The 24,717-nt window shown below is 42.5% G+C and overlaps 1 protein-coding gene and 1 long non-coding RNA gene across 2 annotated transcripts in view; both read left to right on the top strand.

The window, feature by feature from the left end:
• Positions 1-22,456, top strand: part of LOC112058655 (myeloid protein 1-like) — a 38,000-nt gene extending 15,544 nt beyond the window's left edge. Inside the window, exons 9-12 of the mRNA XM_065553646.1 lie at positions 16,997-17,098; positions 19,925-20,021; positions 21,242-21,390; positions 22,035-22,456. Of these exons, the coding sequence (XP_065409718.1) occupies positions 16,997-17,098; positions 19,925-20,021; positions 21,242-21,390; positions 22,035-22,201 (515 nt within the window). The 3' untranslated portion in view covers positions 22,202-22,456. The remainder of the gene's footprint in view (positions 1-16,996; positions 17,099-19,924; positions 20,022-21,241; positions 21,391-22,034) is intronic.
• LOC135973196 (uncharacterized) lies at positions 4,545-6,941 on the top strand. Its single transcript, XR_010589917.1, has 3 exons — positions 4,545-4,642; positions 5,743-5,899; positions 6,523-6,941. It is a non-coding gene; the product is annotated as an uncharacterized LOC135973196 (long non-coding RNA).
• Positions 22,457-24,717: the final 2,261 nt, after the last annotated feature.

Below are 24,717 nucleotides of genomic sequence, written 5' to 3'. Positions count from 1 at the left end.
AGCTCCAGCCCCCTGGGCCAGGCAAAGCACCACAGTCCTTAACCCACAGCCACCTGGCTGGGGCAGACAGCTACAAACATCACACGGGGCCTCCTGGCCTAGGGATAAATAGGCCGCCACCCCAGGGTGGGGGCTGGTGGCGGGGGGATGCAGGCTCACCTGATTCCACCACTTCCCAGCCCAGGTCCCTAACAGTGCCAAAGTGTTCCACCATTGGATCAGTGGGGAATCCAGCGCAACACGTTGACTCACACTCCGGCAGCAGAGCCAGACGAGAGTCTGGTCCCCCTTGGCTACTTAACCTACCACAGTCTGGGTCCCGTGGTCCAAAGATCCCATCTCCTCTGAGTATTCAGCCGCTGGTAGCTCCAGCAGCTCTTCAGGGTCCTCATCTGCCTCCCCTGATGGCAAGGCGCTGGTCCACTCCAGGGCTGAGATGGGCTCTTGCAGAGGTATCTGCTCTCTTCTGTGGCTCAGCAGCCACCGAGCTCCAGGGTTCTCCTTTTCTACTCCTGTATCACCCTGGTACTTCTGGTGAGGGGGGCGGAACAGGTTTGGATCCACTCACCCAGGGGAGTGTAGTGGTCCCTCACATTCCAGTTTGGAGGGAGACCACTCCGCCTCACGACTGTGCCTAACCAATGTAATGTCCTTCTTTGATGGGTTGTTGGCCTAGTGGATAGGAGAGAAGCCGTAGATGTGATACGTCTTGCTTTAGTGAGGCTTTGGACACAGTCCCACAGGACATTCTCATACTCAAACTAGGGAAATGTGGTCTGGATGAAATTACTATAAGGATCAAAACTGGTTGAAAGGCTGTACTCAAAGAATAGTTAGTGGCTCACTGTCAAACTGAGTATATAGTGGGGACTTGCAAGAGCCAGTCCCGGATCCGGTACCATTCAATATTTCATTAATGACTTGGATAAGGGAGTGTGCTTATAAATTGTGTGGATGACATCAAGCTGGGAGGGGTTCCAAGCATTTTGAAAGGCAGGATTTAGAATTCAAAACAACCTTGACAAATTAGAGAATAGGTCTCAAATCAACAAGATGAAGTGCAGTCAAGACAAAGAAAGTGCTACACTTACAAAGGAAACATCAAATGCCCATCTACAAAATGGGGAATAAGTGTCTAGCTTGTAGTACTGCCAAAAAGGATCTGGGGATTATAGTGAATCACAGATTGAACTCCCACCATTGGAGGTTTTTAAGAACAGGTTGGACAAACGCCTGTCAATGATGGTCAAGGTTTGCTTAGCCCTGCGTCAGAACCAGGGGATGGACTTGATGATCCCTCGAGGTCCTTTCCAACCCAATATTGCTATGATTCTATAAATTAAAATTTCCCTTTTAAATTTGTGTGTGTTGGTTAAAACCGAAAATCAGAAGCCCTATTTATACTCTGAGCCCTCAAGCCCTAGAGGGAGGGAGCTGATACCAGACACCTCTGTGTTCTTGGGGAACCAGGGTGCAATATCCAACCTGACTCATGAAAGACACACACACACACACACACACACACACACACACACACACACACACACACACACACACCCCAGCCTCTGCTTAAACCAAAACCCATCAGAGGGGGAAAAAACTTGCAGAGAGCAGTGAAGGGCGTTGGGAGACACACCTAGACCCCCCCTGACAAGGGTGACAAGATTACGACATCTCAATTAGCATACAGAATGGAGAGCAGAGAACCACACTGAATTCTGGGACCAGAAAAAGCAGGGAAGCACTGCATCATGGGAATCTCTGCTCCAGATGCTAATGAACCTATGTCTGCACACACACCCAGCTCAGCAATTATCAGACCAATTCTAGTAATGAATCCTTAATTGATATCCAAATACTAAAGCAGCCTAGTTGTTGCATTGTGAGCTCCCTGGAAAAAAACACCACCCATAGCCAAGAGTGATCAGCTCCTATTGTCTAGCCTAAAGAAAACCCTTGAATCATCAGCTTACCTATAAACAAATCTAGTGTTCTCCCTTGAACCATTGTATTTTCTCTACAAAAATCCCTACTCACCTTCCAGTCAGTGTTCTGATACTTAGATCCAAACTATGCATCAATTCCACTGGAACTCCATCTTCTCCTGACTCATCGTGCTGGGGGCTCTGCCTGTCTCCAGCACTCAGGACCTTCAGCTACCACCATCACCTGGGAACCCCCACCAGTTCAAGCTTCATGGAGTGGGTGAGATTCCCCTCCTCTTTCTCTCTCTCTGTTTTCCTTTCTACCTTAGGTATTAACCTTTAATAATGTATGTTATGTTGGTTTAGCTCTCCTTGTGTAGTTATCTCTATTATTCAATAAATAACTTGTATGGTTAAGTTGGTTGCTTCCCTCTCTCTCTCTTGCTGAACTTTACTCTTCTGTGTTTTTAGCTTCCCCCATTCACTGTACAGCAACGTTTCTTTTACCTAAGCTAAAGATCCCTGCAGTGCCCAAAAGACTGTGGGGTTTGCTCATCAAGTAGGTTACTGCCAGTACAATTGTGTTGGGGGAGTGGGGATAGGGACGTGCTGAATCTGGGACGCATAAGGGTAAAAGCTTGAAAGTGCTGCTTGACCCAGTCCATGGAGCCCAGGGGCATATCTAAAGATCTAAAGATGATCCTTTACTCTCACAGATCTTGGGAGACAGACCTGTCCTTGCTTACAGACAACCCCCCAACCTAAAGCAAATACTCACCAGCAACCACTCATTACTGAACAAAACCACTGACCCAGGAACCTATCCTTGTAACAAAGCCCGATGCCAACTCTGTCCACATATCTATTCAAGTGACATCATCATAGGACCTAATCACATCAGCCAACACCCCCTTCAAACAAACCCAAACACTTTCTTAACACAGACCAATGTTCCCTTCACCCTGTAACTAGTTTAATCTACTGAATACGAGTATATAGAAACACCTTCTCCACACGTTCTGTACAAACAACATGGAAATACGAAGCGTGGGCTCCATTGCACAGCTTTTCCCGCCACTTGGTTTGTCTGTTAAATGGCAAACTCACAGGGATAGGGACCCTGTCTTCTTACCTAACTGTAAAGTACTTAGCCTGCAGCTAATGCAACACAAGTAGTAGGCTAGATGCTTCACCCTTTGCACTGCTCTGGAGGCACAAAGGACACAGAAATCTAGTTTAATCAGCCAGTTAGGAAAACCCCTTGGATAGGAATAGCTGGGGGGGCACAGCCAGCTCCATGCCACCCCTTCCTGCCTACCACTCCTCCAAGCATAAAAGAGGTACTGGAGGGTTGAAACAGCCTCTGTTGAGAGAAGGGGGCACAAAAAGTCAGTTTCACACTCCCCACCTCCTCAGCTATGCCAAGCAGAGCTCAGTCCCACAAAGTGTGATCCTAATGAACTAAAGAACCCCCAAAGGGAGCAGTTGAAATCAATATTTGCATCAGAATAGGGCCGGGCCTTCTGATTATAATCCCCAGAGAAATGGAGGTTGCAATTAAGTCAAATACTTTGCAGTTCCAGAGTAGATAAGGTTTTCACTATTATAGCTTCCTATGACTTGTGACCAAACGTATTGGCTGGTAAACTGAACTAACGCAGCCTGCTGGTTCCTAATGAAAATTACAATAGAAGTATTTGGTGAGGCAATTGTGCAAGGTTTTTGGACACTGCTTATTTAGTCCTCTGTTAGTATTACAGTTCATCTCTGCTCACCTCTGTCCTAGCATTATTGGAAGTCTTGCAAGCTGCAAATCCCCAGCTCTGTGGGTCCGCTGCCTTGAGAGTCAGGGCTAGGAAAGCTGGTAAAGCAGAAAAAATATTTACATGTGATCTCATGCAGCCGTCAGGCAGCTTCTCAACTTGCAGCTACAGAGGAATATACTTTTGTTTTCTGACTCTCTCCGTGAGCTAAGCTGATATCTGAATAGATCGCCTGATGGAAACCAACATCCATAACCTCCTATGACCTCAGATGTGGCTATTCTACTTCAGAATGAAATAATGCCTTCAAATCCTTGACTGTCATCAATTAATTTGAATTGAAGGTGTAGGGTAGTCTCTGATCCTTAGCCTCAGTTGCTAGACACTATTTGTATTGCAGTAGCAGCTGGGTTCCCTAGTCATTGAGCAGGACCCCACTGTGCCAGGTGCTGTACAAACATAAACTAGAGAGAGTCCCTGCTCCAAACAGTTTATGATCTAATTGAAGCACAGGAATCCTTTTAGAGATCTGTAAGGAAAACTTTTTTTGTAGGATCATTTACTCTTTTGACAAAAAATATCAAAATCTTGTCTTCTGAACAGCGTATTCTACTGAAAAGAAAAAAAAAACCCACCATTCTGCTTACATTAAAGCAAAGACGTGCAGAGCCATTAATTTGTGGGGCGCACACAAGCAAAATGTATTAAGTGACACATTAGAACACAGATCACTAATGAAATTCTAGCATCCTCCTCTGAACTCCATTAGTTGCACAGCCAACATTTTATATAACATTTCTGTCCTGTTTAATACTAGAAAATTTGCTTCACTTTTGTATATTCTATTTCTTTTCAAGTTGCTGCAGGACCATGGGGACCGATATGTGCTGGGAATCCTCGGAACAAAATACGGGGCTGTGACATATATGGCCATGGATATTATGGAGCTCCAAGGTAGGACACAGAGCACTTTTTCTGTGTGTGGAACGGGTATTTTGTTTGTTCATTATTGTTGCTAAAATAAAGAAATGTTCACTAAGAACAAAAACTTCTGAGTTTAGCCATCATTTATAGTTATCAAGGCTTCTGAAGTGTGTCAGAAGGACACCACTGCTAAGCAATTCGCTAAACAAGAACCGTGGCAATGTCCTTCCAATGTGCATTAATCCTTCACGTGATAGAATCACACTGAGAATGGGGACAGTTGTCTCCATGACCCACTCAGTCATTGGCCCTCATTGTTGAGGCTGCCAAGAAGGGTCCTTAAGTATTTTAGCTGACTCAGACCACCAGATCATTTCACATGCAGCTCTCTGAGGCGATTTACTTTGTGACAGTAGACATGGACGGGACAGAACTAGTTACGAAATAACACTGAAATGGTCTCCAGCTCATAGGTCAGATGCTCAGCTGGTGTAAGTCAGCATAGTTTAGGGTGAGAAGATGGCCCGATATTAGGGGTTTGTCTTATATACGCAACTAACCTTCCCCCTAACTGGAAAAAAAAAAGTGCCCTATTTTTCACATTTCTATCAAATTTCATTTAATCAATTATTTATTTATTTAATAAAAAGCGGCTTTTTTTCCTCCCATGTCTTCTTGAGAAAATTTCCCTTTTCTTCAAGGCATTTTTCTGGGTTTTCACTGAAAAAATAAAAAGCCTCACATTTTGAACTTTTTTTAATTTTTCATTTCCAACAAAGGAAAACATTTCAGCGTCTAAGGTTGCTGTGGAGGGGAAAGCTGCGTTATTTTCTTTTGTTTGTTTGTTTGAAACCCTGAGATGTTCCAAGAACACTTAAAAGGTTTAAAAGTGAAAATTAACAGATGAGAGAGATTTGCAATTATTACAACTGGACTGGAACCTCAAAGCTTTCTACTTCCATTGCAGAAATACAAATCTGAAAGCCAACTAAGCTAGAATGGTAGCTATACCCCCCTGCTCCCCTGTGGTGCTTTACATAATCTACATGGTGTAACGAGTGTGAGGCTTTGGGGCTAATGAACATGTAAGTCAGCATTGTCTCATTACTTGCACATTCACACACTTACAGAGAGGACGGTAGAGGCAAGAACCAAGGGGTGGATGTTATATGCAGAGATGGCTCAACGGTGTATGCTCCTTTCAGTGGCGTGATTAGGGGACAAGTTAACCCCACCCCGCTGGAACGAATAATGCCATTAATAATGGCATTGTCCTGAGTGGATCAGGTAACTGAGCTACCATAGATAAATCTTTGATAAATTTTAAATATTGGTCATTAAATAAGTTCACTTTCCATTCTTACCCCACTGGAGAGCTACGGGAAAAGCACAACCTAAACATACACAAAACATAACTGTATAGAGTAGGCCAAGGCCCACGTTTCACTAAGAACGGACTGTTCCTGTATTCAAATCCAAGTTCAGTTCGTTCACTCTTAAAAACATAACTGGCCAAATTCTCCATCGACAGGACCAGCAAAATACTCTCACTCTCCAACCACATAGTTAATGGGAGAAAAATGAGGATCTAACGTGAGGAAAATGGGTGTGTGTGGGAGTATTAAAAGAGGGAGGTTGAAATATACTGTAGTTCGGGTCTATAAGAAAAAATTCTTTGCGCATTTCCTCCCCCCTCAACGCAAAAGCCCCGGTAATCCCAATTTCATGAATACTGTTGGCTGCACTGCACTAATGCTGCTAGCACTGCTAGCACCAATGGCAGTACGAGGTTGGAAGACAATCGAAAAATTGCCATAGAACAACCAGCCAAAGAGATCAGATGATGATCAAAGTTTGATGTTTCCTTTCTCCCGCCTAAATCTTTTTCTTTTTCCTCTCCTCCCCTCAAGGTTTCTGCATACATATGTTCTACATCAGGCCAGTTAGCTACAGAGGTCGGATCAACAAGGGACAAAAAATTGGAGTAATGCTGCCAATGCAAAGCATATACCGTGATATAACATCCCATGTTCATGTCCAGAACTGTGACCTCTCAGATCCCACTCGCAATTTATAAACGGAAATGTACATTCAATGGAAATGTATAAAATCCCAAATAAAATCATCTGAGCAAAACAAAAGCAAATTTCTTCTCCTCCTCCACAGACTGTATGTAGCCCACAGGAAAGGAAAAGACATTTTACACATGCAGCAAAATAAAAATGCATATGTCAGCCACAGTAGCTAGCCACGTGTCTCACAAGCAGTTTAGCATGCCGGTGCTTATTTGCCAATGACATTGTAATCTCGTGCTCAGCAATAAACTATGCCAAACCAACCTGTCCAACTGCAACCTTTTTTTATATCAATGTTCATTTTAATATTGTATCTTTGTCTAATATGTAAACTGGGATCTCTTCATTACATGCAGGGACTCTTGGTGTGAACTCAAAGAAGAAAAGTGCTCTCTCTTTTTGCATTTCTAAATGAGTACAGGTAATAAGAGAAGCAGGACAACCTCTTTATTCAGTTGAGAGGCAGAGAGAGTAGTAGAGTCTAAGAGAACAGCTTATCCATAATGGGAAGAGAGGGGTAATATTTCTATTATCTTTTCATTGTAACTGAAGTTTATAGAATAGCCAGTAAAATCTCTTACACCCCATACCTTGCAGACCAGCTTTATATCCTGTTTGTTCTAATGCTTCTCCTCTGTGCTTTAAAAGGATGCATTTTACTTCATTTACACCTAATTGAATCTGAATATTACACTGGTGGGAAAAAACCTGACAGAATTTTGAGAATGTTCTCTTGTAAGAAGGCAGATCCCATAGCAACTTCCACTATGACCACGTATGCAGGGCTGTTAAGAAGGCACAGGGCTAGTATCTCTCTCTCCAAAGAAGTGAGTGCTGAAGGACCAGTAGGTAGGGGTGGGGTTCAGGCAGCTGTCAAGGTGTTTCTCATATGATGTCACACCTCAACATTCAGCAGTCCCACAATGGCCTGCTTTTAAAGGAACAGCAGAACTATTGCTGATGCCAAAAGTGCACTAACTTGTGTTTCAAGGTTTACCTTTGGTTTCTAACATTTCAAACTCCACATTAACAGTTCAGGGAAATTTTCCTAGGCCCATTTTTATTAATAATAAACTTTACAAGTTGAAATGTTACTTTTGGGCCAGAGATCACCTTGCAAATTATACACAAAGAAAACAAACTAGTTTTGGAGATTTCAGTGTATAAAGGAGCAAGGATGTGAGAAGGGAGAGGTACTTATATGCTTTTCATTAGAAAAAAACCCTTTTCAAAGAACAGCTACTAAATCCAAAATATTTAAAACCTTGTACAAAAGCAAGCACATTTAAGAGCCTTTTCTCCAAACCAGCCCCAATACTGTAATGACTGACGATACTTGCGGGGAGGAGGAAAAGATACAAGAGATCTGGAGTTCAGTTCAGATAAGCATCCAACAGCTCTAATGCTTGTCCAGATTCTCAGAACTTGTGGGCATCTATCATATCCCTTGCCTTCCTACAACATCCATTATTCATAGATTCAAGGACTGGAAGGGACCTCGAGAGGTCATCGAGTCCAGTCCCCTGCCCTCATGGCAGGACCAAATACTGTCTAGACCAGGGGTCGGCAACGTTCGGCACGCGGCTCAACAGGGTAAGCACCCTAGCGGGCCAGGCCAGTTTATTTACCTGCTGACGCGGCAGGTTTGGCCGATCGCGGCCCCCACTCGCCGCGGTTCGTCGTCCCGGGCCAGTAGAGTAAGGGGAATAAGTTATACTTGTTTAGGGCACCTTTATACTGGTATAACTGCATCCACACCAGAGGTTGTACTGGTGTAACTATTTCAGTAAAAAAAAAAAAAAAATCATACTCCTAACTGACATAGTTATACTGGTACAAAAATTGTGTGCATTCCAGGTGTTAGAGGCCAGTTTATTTATTGCCTTTAACTGCAAGAACAAGGAGCTGAAATTTGATCCACGCTTACTCTCATTCTCTCTTTCTGAAGATAATATCCATAATCAGTCATAACTTTTGTTGCTATCATACTCCCGGACATTGACTTGTAGAGGATTTCTATTGATTGCTCAGGCCATCCAAATGAAAATATTTAGGCTCTGAGCCTTGCCAGGGCCTTTGTCAATGACCAGGGAGATGCCAGCAGTCATGTATGCCAATCTAGTTGCATTGCCTTCTTACCTGCTGAACTATGGTCAGGCTGTCCACACCTCTTAGCAGGCTTCTTCAGGGTAGCTGCCACTGTATACTATTTGTGCATCATGGGAATGGTGTTGTCCTGTTTTTTTTAATCGCAAATTCTGATGGAGATTTGAGTACGTGGGGTTAACCCTAATAAACTTCAAAACATTGACCTAGAAATCAGGTATGCAAATTTTGAGGGTATCTCTCACTAGCTTAACTAGCAGTTAGGGTTGTACTGAAAATTGGCCTCAAGCACAGGAGGTGTGCCCCAACATTTTGAAAGGGTTACATACAAGAAGAACTTGATCTTCTCTAGTAAGCCTCTAGGGAAGGAGGTGTGGCGCTCCAGGTTGCACAAATCTTATGAAACATGTATGGGAATGTGCTGATTAAAGCTGTGAGGAGAACTTTTTTTTTTTTTTTTTTGGTTTCCTGGCCATTAAATTTTTTTTTGAACTTTTTAATTTTTTTATTTTCAAATAAAATTGAAGTAAATTTCCAAAGAAAGTAATTTTGGCTCACAAATTTAGTTCTGAAAATGTCAAAGTGGAACTTGTTTTGGTAAAACAAAACAAAAAAACAACTCTGTGAATTCATATGTTCCTGAAATGTTTCAGTCAACCCAAGTCTGCATTTTTTTTTTGGGGGGGGGGGGGGGGGAGAAGTTGTGTCCACAAAGTTTGTTTTTTCCCAGGTCTAGTACTCATTTGTAGTTCAGATAAAAGAACAAAATGGGTGAAATGAAGAGGTGAGGGAATGTGTAGAATAAGAACTAATAATATGAAGAAATAAATATCATTATGGAGTCTCTTTCCTGTATAAGGAATAAATTTTGCCTATAGATACATGTGCGGCACCTACTGAAGTAACTGCTGGGCATATCCAAGGCTGGAGTTTGGTCAGTAAGTAACTATGTCATCACAGTACTTGCAACATGGCTTAGTCCTTGGAGATCCTTGTAAAAGGCTGTCATTGGCCTGAAACATATTATCCCATTACCCTGCTGGGAAAGGGTTAAGTGGGTTTGCTGACTCCCTTAGGGCAATGACTTGTTATCCCACCAAGAGAGAAGAGATGTGGGCGTAGCTCTGTCTAGGGAAAGCAATCCTGAGGGAGGAATCGGAGAAAGACGGTTTGACCTGATCCTTATTGTTCTCTTTTTTTGAGAAAGGCAGACTCCAGCAAGGATCTGAGTTTGGAATCTATATATAGTGTTTGTGCAGGTTGGGAAAGGCACCTACTCACCACACCAAAGAAGGTCAATACAATTCTGCTGGTGCCTCTGTTATTTGTTCCGTCTTGGTTCAATAAGAATACCAGTTCACAGTTGAACATTTGAGATAAAATAGAAGGTGTGAAGTTTAAGGACGGGATTGTATCCAGGTTAATTTTCCAACCATCCATCCAGTTGCCATTACCTCAGAAGTCTAAGGAACTCAGCCTTCCCCAATAATTTCACTGCAGGCCCAACAACAAACTGAATTCCTTCCCTTTGGTTTGTGCATGTACGTACTGGGGTGGGGGAGGAAAGGAAGGGAGACTGACAATAAATGTGGGAAAGCCAGCAATTAATTAAGCAAGAATATCAATTACGTAAGACTGCCATCACTCCAGGTGTCTTGGCAACAGTCCTCTCCTGGATGTGCATGGTTAATGGGGCAATGCATGTGACCATCATCCACTGCCCTGCTCCCTACTCACAGTTTGTTGTCCAAGAAAGTTGGGCAGGTCCATCTCCAGCCTCTGAGGGAAGAGCTGCGGGGACAGCTCTGGGGGCTCTACCACCTCTCCCAGCTGGAACCATTGCATTATTGATTGCTAGGGAAGAAGCCTGCAAAGAGTCCCTCAGCGAGCCTGCTGCTGCTGTCCAAGCCACCTCAGTGATGCCTCTGTGTCACTTGCTATCTCGAAACTGCTGCAGCCCAGCTCCATATGCCCACTCAAAGCTGCCTCAGTCAGCCCCACCCTGTCCACTACCTCGGCTCAGCATGGCCCACTACCTCAAAGCCACCTCAGCTCACCCCACAGCTTTAGCTCTGTGCTGTTTCTTCAGAGATCGATCAACCCTTTCCCCTTGCTCACCCACAGATGGCAGCAGAGAGCTTCCACCCCTCTGGAGCCTCTGTCTATCTGGAGTTCTAAAGCACCTCTGGGCTGTTCTTTGCCCTAGTCCCACACAGGTGTCGACAGCCAGCTCCCTCCCTCTAGGGCTTCAGGCCTCAGAGTATAAACAGGGCTTCTGATTTTCGGTTTTAATCAACATACAGAGATTTAAAAAGGGAAATTGGAATTTAGCAACGTAGGGCTGGAAGGGATCTCGAGAGATCATCAAGTTGAGCCCCCTGCACTGACACAGGACCACACAAACCTCGACCATCACTGACACGTGTTTGTCCAACTTGTTCTTAAAAACTTGCAGTGATGGGAGTTCACTATAATCCCCTGATCCTTTTCAGCAGTACTACAAGTAGCCACTTATTCCCCCTTTTGTAGTTGGGCATTTGATTTTTCCTTTGTAAGTGTAGCACTTTGCTCGTCTTGACTGCACTTCATCTTGTTAATTTGAAACCTATTCTCTAATTTGTCAAGGTTGTTTTCATTTCTAAATCCTGTCCTCCGAAATGTTTGCAACCCCTCCCAGCTTGATGTCATCCACACATTTTATAAGCACACTCCCTTATCCACGTTATTAATGAAATATTGAATTGTACCAGATCCAGGACTGACTCTGGCAAGTTCTCACTATAGATTTAGTTTGACAGTGAGCCACTGATAACTATTCTTTGAGTACAGCCTTTCAACCAGTTTTGATCCACCTCATAGTAATTTCATGCAGGCCACATTTCCCTAGTTTGAGTATGAGAATGTCCCATGGGACTGTGTCACAATCCTTACTAAAAGCAAGATACATTGACTGTTTCTCCCCCATCCACTAGGTAACCTTTGGAAGAAGGACATGAAGTTGGTTTCGCATGATTTGCTCTTGATAAATCTGTGCTGCCTATTCCTTAAAACCCTATTATCCTGTAGGTGCTTACAAATGGATTGTTTAATAATTTGTTCCAGTACCTTTTGTATTAGCAAAGTTACACTGTCTAGTTCCTTGGATCCTCTGTTCCCCTTTTAAAGGGAGTTCTCCTTTTTTCAGTCCTCTGGGACCTCACCATCCTCTGTGAGTTCTGAAAGATAATTGCTAATGGTTCCAAGATTGCTTCAGTTGGTTCCTTAAGTAACCTAGGATGGATTTCATCTGACCCTGCTTATCAAAATATTCTTTAACCTGTTCTTTCCCTAGGTTGGCTTGTGTTCCTTGCACCTTGTTGTTAATGTTACTTTGTTGAGTATCTGGTCACCATTAACTTTTTAGTGAAGACTAAAGCACTATAGGTATTGAACCCCTCAGTCTTCTTGATGTCAGTTATTAGCTCTCATTCCTTACTAAGTAGAGGCCTATAGTTTCTTTCATGTTTCTCTTACTCCTAATGTATTTAAAGAACCTTTCCTTACTGCTTTTATATCCCTTGCTAGCATTGATTCCACTTTTTCTAGGATGCCTTTTTGATTTTCAGGTCATTAAAGAGCTCCTGATGAAGCTATATTGGCCTCTACCTATTCCTTCTATCTTTCCTTTCATTCAGGGTACTTTGCAATTATTCCTTTAATATTATCTCCTGGAGAAACTGCTTGCTTTCTTCAAGTCATTTGTCCCTTCAGATTGTCTTCCTGTGGGACCTTACTGTCCAGATTTCCAAGTTTGCTAAGGCCTACCTTTTTTATTACAGCAACAAGTCACATTGATCATTTAATCTTCAAGGTTTGGAGATATATGACCTAATTCTGACCTCCCTTACACCAGTGTAGTTTCACGTATAACAACCAGAATGAGATCAGAATCAGACTCAGAGTCTCTGGCCTTGTCTGCAGTAGGCTTTTTCTTAAAACTTCATAGAGTTTTTATTATTATTATTATTTTTTAAAGGCGACTGTCCTTATTCTGCTGTTTTCACTCCTTCTCTTCCTTAGGATCATGACATCTATCATTTCATTATCACTTTCATCCAAACTGCCTTCCACCTTCAGATTCGCAACCAATTCCTCCCTCTTGGTCAAGAATCAAGGCTAAAATGGCTGTCTCTTTGGTTACTTCCTCCACTTTCTAAAACAGAAAGTTATCTTCAATACATTCCAAGAAATTATTGGAAATTTTGTTTTGCTGTATTATTTTTCCAACAGATGCCTCAGTAATTAAAATTCCCCATTACTACCAGGTCTTTTGTTTTCAATATTTTAATTATCTGCTTTAGAAATGCCTCCTCCACCTCCTCTTTCTGATTTGGTGTAGACCCTTACCATAACATCACCCCTAACATCCCCCTTTTATCTTTACCCAGAGACTTTCAACTGGTCTGCTTCTCACCTCCTTCTGGACCTCAAAACAAGTGTACATATTCTTGATGTATAACACAACACCTCCTCCCTTTATTCCCTGCCTGCCTTTCCTAAAAAAAGGCCAATGGGGGCGCGGGCGAGGGATGTGCTGGCCGCGTCTTCCCGCCGCCCCTATTGGCCCGGGACAGCAAACAGCAGCCAGCGGGGGCTGCGATTGGCCGAACCTGCCACGTCAGCAGGTAAATAAACTGGCCCGGCCCGCTAGGGTGCTTACCCTGGTGAGCCGCGTGCCAAACGTTGCCAACCCTGCATTAGTCTATAGCTATCTAAGATACTGAGCAGATTCCCCCACTGATTTCCCTCTTGTTGCTCTTATGTCCCTATTGTAATTTTCCATGCCCTCCTCCCCCCACCAACACCTAGCCCTCTGTTAAGATTGCCTTTTTAATGCTTACTTGTGGGCTTTTGTCACCTGCCCCCTTTGAACCTAGTTTAAAGCTCTCCTCACTAGATTGGAGAGTCAGGGCGCAAAGATGCTCTTCCCCTTCTTGGTCAGGTAGACCCCATCTTTTCTCAGCAGTGCTCCTTCCCAGAACAGCATCCAACGGTTGAGGAAGCCAAAATCCTTCTGTCAACACCATCTGCGAAGCCGTGCGTTCATCTCCAGGATGCAAGTATCCCTGCCTGGGCCTTTATCCTCAACAGAAAGGATGGGCGGGAGTTCCACCTGTGCCTGACTTCTTCACCCTCACTCCCAGAGTCCCGTAGTCACTGATGATCTGATATGGGTCATACCTGACAGTATCATTAGCATTTACATGGATGACAAGCACAGGGCAGTGGTCAGAGGGACAGTTAAGCCTCAGCAACCTTCCCATAACATCTCCGTTGTGGGCTCCAGGAAGGCGACATACCTCCCTGAGACATCATGTCAGGTCGGCAGATTAATGACTGTGTCCCACTCACAAGGAAGTCCCCAACCAACAGAACTTTAAGCCTCCTCCTCTTGGGTGTGGTGGCAGTGAGCTTCCCACAGCCTTGGGGGCAGATGACACTTCCTTCAGACCTCAGCCATTGGGATCTGCTCCTCACCACCTGTTGCCGGTGTAGCATACTGTGATGGATGGGGACCTGGGTGAGGGGTGGAGCACTGTCTACTGCCTGAAGTGACCAAGAGCCACCTCCTCCCCATAGAGCAACAAGTTCTCCTTCCTCCTTTGGTGCCACTGTAGCCATTGATAGTTGGCTAGCATCCTGCACCCCAGATATTTCCAGGTGTGTCCTGTGAATGGAGTCCTCATGCTCCCAAACTCTGCAGATGAGCCAACTCCTCCTAGAGCTTTCTTGCCTACTTCCTGAGGGATTCCACCAACATACACCTCTCTTACCAGGTGGTCTCCAGCATGGCTTTCGTCAGCAGGGACATGCAGGCTGCAAACAGCAGAAAAGATGACTTGATCTAAGAGCTTGTCTCCATAAAGCAATGTAACGTGGATTGTGAGGTGTGATTTCTAAAGCACATTAACATGTTGTACATTAATTGGTCCATGTAGACCCTGCTGGTGCACACTAAAGGTTCCCTTCTGTGCTTTAACTTAGTACTCTTGGAAACAGTACTAAATTAAGATGCATTAGGGAACATTACAAAGAGACTACTAACTACAGAATGCAATGTACACACACACACACACACACACACACACACACACACTATTCAGTTCTGAAAAACCCTGATATTAGGGCAGCTGCTGAAAACTCAAAACCAGCTCAATATAAATCCCCCAAAATGAAATTAATAAATGCCTCAAAATTATGAAGGGTTGTTTCTGGAAGTTGCAATGAGGTCAATAGTTCTCAGCTTTACAACAGGTAATAGTTGATGACACCCCTAATTGCTGTCAAACAAATCTCTTCATGACAAAATGTAGTGCAAAATATCAAATGAAATTCTACTTTGGAAAGTAGCTAAGTAAATATGCAACCTTCTTACTTCACAATTCTGCTCCCTTGGCTTCTTCAGAACTGCTTATTTCAGTGATTATTTCCCACCAGGGCTTTTTACTCCTGTTAGCCCTAGACTGACAGCTACCTGTAAGAGACTGAACTGAATTCTAGCCTACTTGTGTACCAACAGAACTGTTTACTAAGTTTCATTCACTCATACTTATAAAAAGCTACTAACAGAACTGAATAAGGACAGGACAAGTATTACTGAGGCATAATCTGGTGACCATGAGTTGTATCTTTCCAACTCAGGGCAGAATCTGGCCTACAGATTTTTAACTGGTGATGATATACAAGACTGCAGTTTAAATTTCATGTTTGCAAATTTCACCTGTGATCTGGGGTTAAGAAACAGCTTTCACAGTTGAACAAATTTAGTATTTGAGCCCCACCAACTTTTGTTTTGAAGTGACTTTGATCATGTGTTTTTAGATTCAGGACATACAGAGTTTGTTACTGTTAGAGTCAGACACTTACCCATGGTCAAAGAACAGTCACATTTACCATAGCCACCTTAACATTCAGCTACAAGACGTGTGTTTAACATTTTCATTCAGCTGCACGGTTTTTCAGTGCTCCCCTTCCCACCACTAATTATGTTGTCTGTTAAACTACAATCTCTCAGGGTCAGGGACCTTGTCCTGTTACCTACATTTACAGCATCTAGTAAAGAGATAATGCAATTAATAAGGCTGGTCTAGATCCTTGGCCATTTGTACAGTCCTGGAAGCACAAAGGATATAGAAACCTGTCTTAAAGAGCCGGGTAGGACATACTCTTGCATAGAGGCAGAGACAACACTGCAAATGAATACAGATCATGTCTTTCTCAATCTCATAATTATACAAACTTCAAGGATAAACTATTTTATTGACCTAATAATAAGAACGTAAATGAAAAAAAACCAAAACCTCAAATTCTTTGGTTCTATCAGAGAAGCTAACAATAATGTGACAGATTGTGAAAAAAAATTCTTGAGGGCTACTTTTCAAAACCACCAGCTAATAACTGCTGCCACGGAATAAGGTAGAACAATAGCTTGAGCCCTGCTCGTCAAACAACCACATTTGGTGATCCCTATGCTTCAAGAACTGCATTGGGAAAGGAGAAAGGTAATTAATTACTTCATATCACCATGAAGCCACCACCAGCTGCTCCACACAGTATACTTGTCAGTGCTACTGCACCACTGGAAAGGAAGAACACCTGGCAGGCTGGGATAACGGCTTTTTCCCTCTGAAAGCCTCAGAATATCTATGGAATTTTTAAGTGCAAGTTTATACTAATCCACCCAGCATTTAACTTTGCCTGTTACATTTTCTGTGATCCCATTGGAAGGGTTATAATGAGCACATCAATGGAAGGAAATAGTGGGTATAGGAGCTGCAAAGTAAGAGACACATATTGGTTATGCATAAAAGACCCAACGTTTGGTTCATCTGCTCTACTTTGGATCCACAGAGCCTAGGCAATGTATTCTTGGTACCCTTCCCTTTTCTGCAGTTCTCTTTGTCTCATCAAATGTTGCAGGGAAGACATGTCACAACTGTGGCTGCCCAAAAGCTATGCAACTTCTCAGGCTGTTGTTCCATTTCCGTCAGTTTTTATGTGGCAAGGGGCTAATTATTACATTTCACAACTGGACATATCAGTGGTTATGTTTTTTCTTAACATCAAGGTTGCCTAATCTGGGAATACTGCCCTCCATAGTTCTAAACTCTGATTTGCCAGGCACACAGACTAAGCCATTCCAGAACACATAAATAACACACAGACACTGTACATCGTAACTTCAACTCGAGCAGAGAACTCTGGCGAAACGGCTGTAACATGTTCCCACTCAAAGTGATTGTTTTTGTTGCCTTGGTTTCCATTGGTAAGTTCAGATTACTATTTCATGTATTTTCGTGAGGGTTTAACAGACTTTTTAGCAGAAGCTTGAATATCAGCTAAATATTCTTGCATCAAAATCCATCCTGATTTATTTAGTTTTTGAAGAGTTAATGTAACATATCATATTTTAATGAACTATCTATTAATAATATAAAAAAGCACCCATGTGCATCTATTTTATCAACAATTTGGTGTGATTACTATAACTCACTGGGATTTAAAGAAATGCCATGAAAATTGCAAAGTTAAGGTGGTTTTAAATTACTCTTAATAGGTCTGAAAATGAGAATACATACAAACAACCAAATTACTAACTTTGCTTGGTTTCTAGGTGCCTTTGTTATGCAATTGCTACTGTACAGCAACAAATCACATTGATCATTTAATCTTCAAGGTTTGGAGATATATGACCTAATTCTGACCTCCCTTACACCAGTGTAGTTTCACGTATAACAACCAGAATGAGATCAGAATCAGACTCAGAGTCTCTGGCCTTGTCTGCAGTAGGCTTTTTCTTAAGACTTCATAGAGTTGATTCTATTGTGGCAGTTGCATCAGTGGTATAGAATCATAGAATATCAGGATTGGAAGGGACCTCAGGAGGTTGTCCAGTCCAACCCCCTGCTCAAAGCAGGACCAGTCCACAACTAAATCTTCCCAGCCAGGGCTTTGTCAAGCCTGACCTTAAAAACCTCTAAGGAAGGAGATTCCACCACCTCCCTAGGTAACCCATTCCAGTGCTTCACCACCCTCCTAGTGAGAAAGTTTTTCCTAATATCCAACTTAGACCTCCCCCACTGCAACTTGAGACCATTACTCCTTGTTCTGTAGACTCAGCGGTGGGAAATGAGAGCTTAAGCCAGACAACTGTTGCTATAGCCTTTGTACCATCCTGTCATCTGGATCCAACCTGGGTGAATTAGATAATAGAATGGAAAAAGCCCAGTGACTGGTCTACACTATCTGGTCTGCTGTTCCTACCACTAGTGGAAATAACCATGGGAAATATAAAGAGAAATCTAGCACAGATGAAACCTCTTCTTTTGAAAACTGGGGCTGGGAGAAACCAGAGCCAAAAAAGGTTTGGTGAAGCAGTCAAAGGTTTGTTCTAAGGACTGTATTTCCAATGTAAGAAAATTCTTATTCTAGCTAGGGAAAAAAAAAAAACATATTTCAAGTTCTATAATATTTTGATATCCAGATGCTATGAAAGTCTAAAAACTCCTCTGTTTATATTGCATGTAGATTTATATGCTAAATTCAGCCTGCAGCATGTTGAGTAGCCCTTCCTTCCCAAAAATTAATATAATACTCATGGAAAAGAAACCTTTGCTGGAGTTCAAAATAATACCGGGACTCACTTTTACAAGTTTAGCATGTATTGATTCCAGTCTGTCAACCAGGCATCCTACCTCCCACTGAAGTTGAACTTCTGAGGTTACTGCTACTGTTCTCTGAATGCCCAGCTTTGGAACATGGTGCTGGCTACGGTTGACACCAGCTAGCACTTACAGGAGAACGAGACTATGTCTCCTGTAAAGATAATCCTATTGAAGAAACCAACCAGGGAAAGGGAGAGCAAAGTACTCTGAGGAATGCATCTGTTACTCTCCATAATCTTCTGAGTTCTGGGTTTTCCATCTCTAAATAGACAGCCTGTGTAATAGCAAGGCCTGTGTAATAGCAATGGAAACACCACTACTGATATAAGTATCTACCAATGAATATAGAGCTTTTCTACATAAAGAGATTTGGTAGGAACAGAGGGCTCTGCTCCTACATGTCTGTCAAATTGACACCACTCTTCGATAATTTTACCTCTGTCAACACACAAACAAGTGAAGGAGACAATAGATTCACTTTTCCTCAATAAACTCAAGTAACTTGGTTTTCTTTTTGGCCTGGCACAGAACCTGATCTAGAGTCCATTGAAGTCCATGAATGGGCTCCAGGGGAGTTTAGATGAAGGCTGTATAGGAGCAGGGACTTGCAGCTGCTCACTTCTCACCTAGCATTAATGGAACTCTTGCAAGCTGCAAATCCCCAGCTCCACGGGTCAACTGTGTTGAGAGTCAGGGCTAGGACAGCTGGAAAAGCAGAAAAGTTATTTACGTGAACTCTCATGCTGCACTTGGCAGATTCTCAACTTGCAGCTACGGAGGACTATTCTTTTGTTTTCTGAATCCGTCAGTGATCTAAGCTGACATCTGAATAGATTGGCATAATAGAAAGCCAACATCCATGGCATCCTACAACCCCATATGCATACACTCTTCTACTTCAGAGTGAAATAATGCCCTCAAATTCTTGACTGTCATCAATAAATTTGCACTGAAGGTGGAGGGTAGTGTCTGATCCTTAGCCTCACTTACGGTACACTATTTGTATTGCAGTAGCACCTAGGTGCCCTAGTTATGGGCCAGGAACCCCACTGTGCCAGGTGCTGTACAAAGACCATAAACCCTTTTAGAGTTCTGTCAGGAAAACCTGTTGGTAGGATCAGTTATTCCTATCACAAAAATATATATATATATATATAATTTTCTTCTGAACTGTGTATTCGACTTAAAAGAAAAAAACAACCATTTTGCTTACATTAAAGCAAAGAAATGCATAGCCATTAGTTTGTGAGTCACACAAGCCATGTGTATTGGAAAGTGACACATTATAACACAGATTTCTAATGAAATTCTAGCATCCACCTTTATTAACTCCATTAGTTGCACAGCAAACATTTTATATAAACATTTCTGTCCTGTTTAAGGCTAGAAAATTTGCTTCACTTTTGTATATTCCATTTCTTTTCAAGTTGCTGCAGGACCATGGGGACAGATATGTGCTGGGAATCCTAGGAACAAAGTAAGGGGCTGTGACAAATTTGGCTGTGGACATTATGGAGCTCCAAGGTAGTATATTGAGAGCACTTTTTCTGTGTGTGGAACGGGTGTTTTCTTTGTTCATTATTCTTGCTAAAATAATGAAATGTTCACTAAGAACAAAAACTTCTGAATTTAGACATCATTTATAGCACTCATGGCTTCTGAAGTCTGTCAGAAGGACACCGCTGCTCGGCAATTCGCTGAACATGAACCGTGGCAATGTCCTTCCAATCTCTCATATGATAGAATTACACTCAGAATGGGGGGAAGGTGGGGTACTGAGAATGGGAGAGCTCTGATTAAAAACGGAGAGAGATTTGCAATTATTACAACTGGACTGGGAACCTCAAACTCTTCTATCGCCATTGCAGAAAATACACAACTAAGCTAACAATGGTAGCCCCTGTGTTGCTTTAAAAATCTACATCAGAGGGTCTCAAACTGTGGTCCGTGGACCACCAGTTGTCCGCGAGCTGCATTCAAGTGGTCCATGGATAGTTCCGGCTAAGGTGCGCCCCTGGGTTCCCGCTAAGGTGCGCTGCACACAAGAGAATGAAGGGCCACCCTCCTAATTAGTGGCGCCGCGCAGGCGTGGTTCCACTAATTAGGTGCCTGGACCCTGGAGAAGACACATATATAAAAGTGAGGTGGTGGCCTTGCGGGGGAATAGGGGGTAGGTGGGAGGGAGCAATGGGGTGAGAAGAGTTGGTGGGGGGAATTTGGGACGTGCAGGACTGTGGCGGCCAGAGAAAGAGGCGACTTTCTCCAGCTCCAGGGCTGTGGCTGCTGGGGAGAGATCCCCCCTCCTTCCCAGCCCCAGCTCTGTGGCTGCTGCAGTGGGGGGAGAGAGGACGAGACACCCCCCATCCTCCCTCCCAGCCCCAGCTCAGGGGCTGCCGCAGCAGGTGAGAGAGGGCACATCCATCGCATTAGAAAGATAAGATTACGGATATTAAAATATGAGTTGTGTGCTTTTATTTGTAGAACAAAAAAAACGTTAATTATTATAAAGGGTTTTTAAAAAATATAGCGCTTTTATCCAAAGCGCTTTACAATAGTTAGCTCACGGTATAAACAACATTTGGAAAGATCATTAAGGGGTCCGCCGAGACCCTCAGCAATTTTCACGTGGTCTGCGGGGAAAAAAAAAATTGAGAACCGCTGATCTACATGGTGTATCAGGCTTTAAGGCTAATGAATATGTAAATCAGCATTGTCTCATTACTTGCACATTTACACATTTCCAGGATTGTAGGAGGAAAGCACCGGGGAGTGGACGTAATATGCAGAGATGGATCAACAGTGTATGCACCGTTTAGTGGCACAATTGGGGGACGAGTTAACCCCTATAGGAAGAATAATGCCATTAATAATGGCCTCCTCCTCCGTGGATCAGGTAACTGAAGCTATCACATATACATCTTTGATCAACTTTAAATATTAGCCATTAAATACATTCCCCTTCCATTCTTAACCAACTGGAGAGCTATGGAAGAAGCACAACGTAAACAAATTTAAGCAAAACAACTGTATTGAGTAGCCAAGGCTTGTGTTTCACTTAGAAGAGTCTGGTCCTGTATTTAAATCCAAGTACAATTCATTCACTCTTAAAAACATAATGGGCCAAGTTCTCCATCAACAGGACCAGCAAACTACTCCTTTTCCCCCTATAGCTCTGCACCCACTTAGAAAATGGGAGAACAACGAGGATCTAAAGTGAGGAAAACAAAGAGGAAAAAGGGCGCAGGGGAAGGAGGAGCATGAAAACACAAAGCTTGAAATATACTGTAGTTTGGGTCCAGAAGAAAAAAATTCTTCACCTTTTTCCTCCCTCCACAAATTGCCCCGATAATCCCAATTTCATAAATGCTGTTGGCCGGACTGCACTAGTGCTGCCGGCACTGCTAGCACCAATGGCACTATGAGATTGGAAGACAATCTTCAAATTTCCATAGTTCAACCAGCCAAGGAGATCAGATGATGATCAACTTTGATGTTTCTTTTCTCCCCTCTAATATTTTTTTCTCCTCTACCCTCAAGGTTTCTGCATACATATGTTCTACATCAGGCCAGTTCGATACCGTGGTTGGATCAAGAAGGGACAAAAAATTGGAGTAATGCTGCCAATGCAAAGAGTATATCGTGGTATGACATCCCATGTTCACGTCCAGAACTGTAACCGCTCAAATCCCACTCGCAATTTGTAAACGGAAATGTACATTCAATGGAAATGTACAAAATCCCAAATAAAATCATCTGAGCAAACAAAAGCAAATTTCTTCTCCTCCTCCACAGACTGTATGTAGTCCATGGGAAAGGAAAAGACATTTTACACATGCAGCAAAATAAAAATGCATATGTCAGCCACAGTAGCTAGCCACGTGTCTCACAAGCAGTTTAGCATGCCGGTGCTTATTTGCCAATGACATTGTAATCTCGTGCTCAGCAATAAACTATGCCAAACCAACCTGTCCATCCGCAACCTTTTTTATATCGATATTCGTTTTAATATTGTATCTTTGTCGAATACGTAAACTAGGATCTCTTCATTACATGCAGGGACTCTTGATGTGAACTCTTGAAGAAGAGAAGTGCTCTCTCTTTTTGCATTGCTAAATGAGTCCAAGTAATAAGAGGTTTCAGAGTAACAGCCGTGTTAGTCTGTATCCGCAAAAAGAAGAACAGGAGTACTTGTGGCACCTTAGAGACTAACAAATTTATTAGAGCATAAGCTTTCGTGGACTACAGCCCACTTCTTTGGATGCATATAGCTTATGCTCTAATAAATTTGTTAGTCTCTAAGGTGCCACAAGTACTCCTGTTCTTCTTTTTGCAAGTAATAAGAGAAGCAGGACAACCTCTTTATTCAGTTCAAAGGCAGAGAGAGTAGTAGAGTCTAAGAGAATTGCTTATGGGAAGAGAGGGGTAATATTTCTATTATCTTTTCATTGTAACTGAAGTTTATAGAATAGCCCATAAAAATCTCTAACACTCCATATGTGGCAGAGAGAATTCATATCCTGTGTGTTCTAGCGTATCTCCCCTGTGCTTTAAAAGGATGCATTTTACTTCATCTGCACCTAATTGGATCTGAACGTTACACTGGGGGGGGGGCGGGGGGAACTGACAGACTTTTGAGAACGTTGTCCCACAAGAAAGCAGATCCTATAGCGGCCCACAACATGCCCAAGTATGCAGTGGTTGTAAGCAGGCACAGGGCTGATATCTCTCCAAAGAAGCGAGTACTGAAGGACGGGTTGGTAGTGGGGAGCAGGGAGCTGCCAAGGTATTTCTCAGACTATGTCAAACCTCAACATTCATCAGTCCAACAATGGCCTGCTTTTAAAGGAACAGCCGAACTATTGGTAGTACTATTGGTACTATTGGTAGTGCCAGAAATACACTAACTTGTGTTTCAAGGTTTACCTTTGCTTTCTCACATTTAAAACTCCAAATTTAATGAAATTTTACTAGCCCCATTTTTATTAAACTTTGCAGGTTCAAATGTTTCTTTTGGGCCAGAGATCACCTGGCAAATTATACACGAAGAAAACAAAGTAGTTTTGGAGATTTCAGTGTGTAATGGAGCATGGGTGTGAGAAGGGATATTTATATTTTTAATTAGAAAACACCTTTTTCAAAGAACACCTACTAAAACCAAAATATTTAAAACATTGAACAAAAGCAAGCATGAAAATATTTAAGAGCCTAGACAGAAGTTAAATCTTTGACGTTGATGAGCTATGCTAATCTATACCAGCTGAGTGTCTAGCCTATGACTAATAAAACTGTGCCCGTCAGTGTGCACCCCTTATATGCTCCTCTTCTACTTTTTATTCATGATGTGCAAATGGCTTTCCTTCATTACACCATCTCACTACCCAAATGCCCTCTTTGGTGGTCTCTAAAATAAAACCGAGCAGACCATATTTTGCACTTCATTGCCAGTGAAGCCAAGCTAGACCATTAGTGGAACTACATTATCATCCTGCCAGTTTTGTTTCATGCTGGCAGGATTTTTTAATAGCCTTTCTTTAAAAAAAAAAAGTGTTGTGGCTTCAAGTATATGTAATTGTCCCTCAGCTGCTAATTACAATTGGTCTCTGACAAGAAAACAGAGAAAGAGTGAACACTGCAAATCAATACAGCACATTTCTTTCTTAATCCCATAACTACACAAAGCACAAGAGCAATCTATTTGATTGCCCTAGTTCCTAGTAACAAGAATGTAAATGGGGAAAAAAAATGAATTAGACTTTGACAGAAGTTAAAAGTAAAGTCACAGACTCGGTGAAATAAAATTTATTTACAGCTACTTTTTGAAAACCATTAGCTGATAACTGCTGCCAGGAACCACGATAGAAAATCGTTTCAGCCTGCTCTTCAAACTATCACAAATGGCGATCCCAATACTTCAAGCAGTACACTGGGAAAAGAGAAAGCTAATTAATTACCTGATATCACCATGCAACTACTACGAGCTGCTCCACACAATTCACATGCCAGTGCATCACTGGAAAGGATGAACGGCTGACGGGCTGGGATTATGGCATTTTCCCTCTGAAAGCTGCAGAATATCTAGGGACTTCTTAAGTGCTAGTTTATACTAATCCACCCAGCATTTAACTTTGCCTGTTATATTCTCTGTGATCCCATTGGTAGGGTCATAAAGAGCACACACATCAAGGGAAGGTAATAGTGGGTATAGGAGCAGCAAAGTAGG

Source organism: Chrysemys picta, chromosome 8 (assembly GCF_011386835.1).
Source record: "Chrysemys picta bellii isolate R12L10 chromosome 8, ASM1138683v2, whole genome shotgun sequence".
Taxonomy (NCBI): Eukaryota; Metazoa; Chordata; order Testudines; family Emydidae; genus Chrysemys; species Chrysemys picta.
The sequence above is the reverse complement of the archived record's forward strand: the minus strand, read 5'-3'. Positions and strand labels throughout refer to the sequence as shown.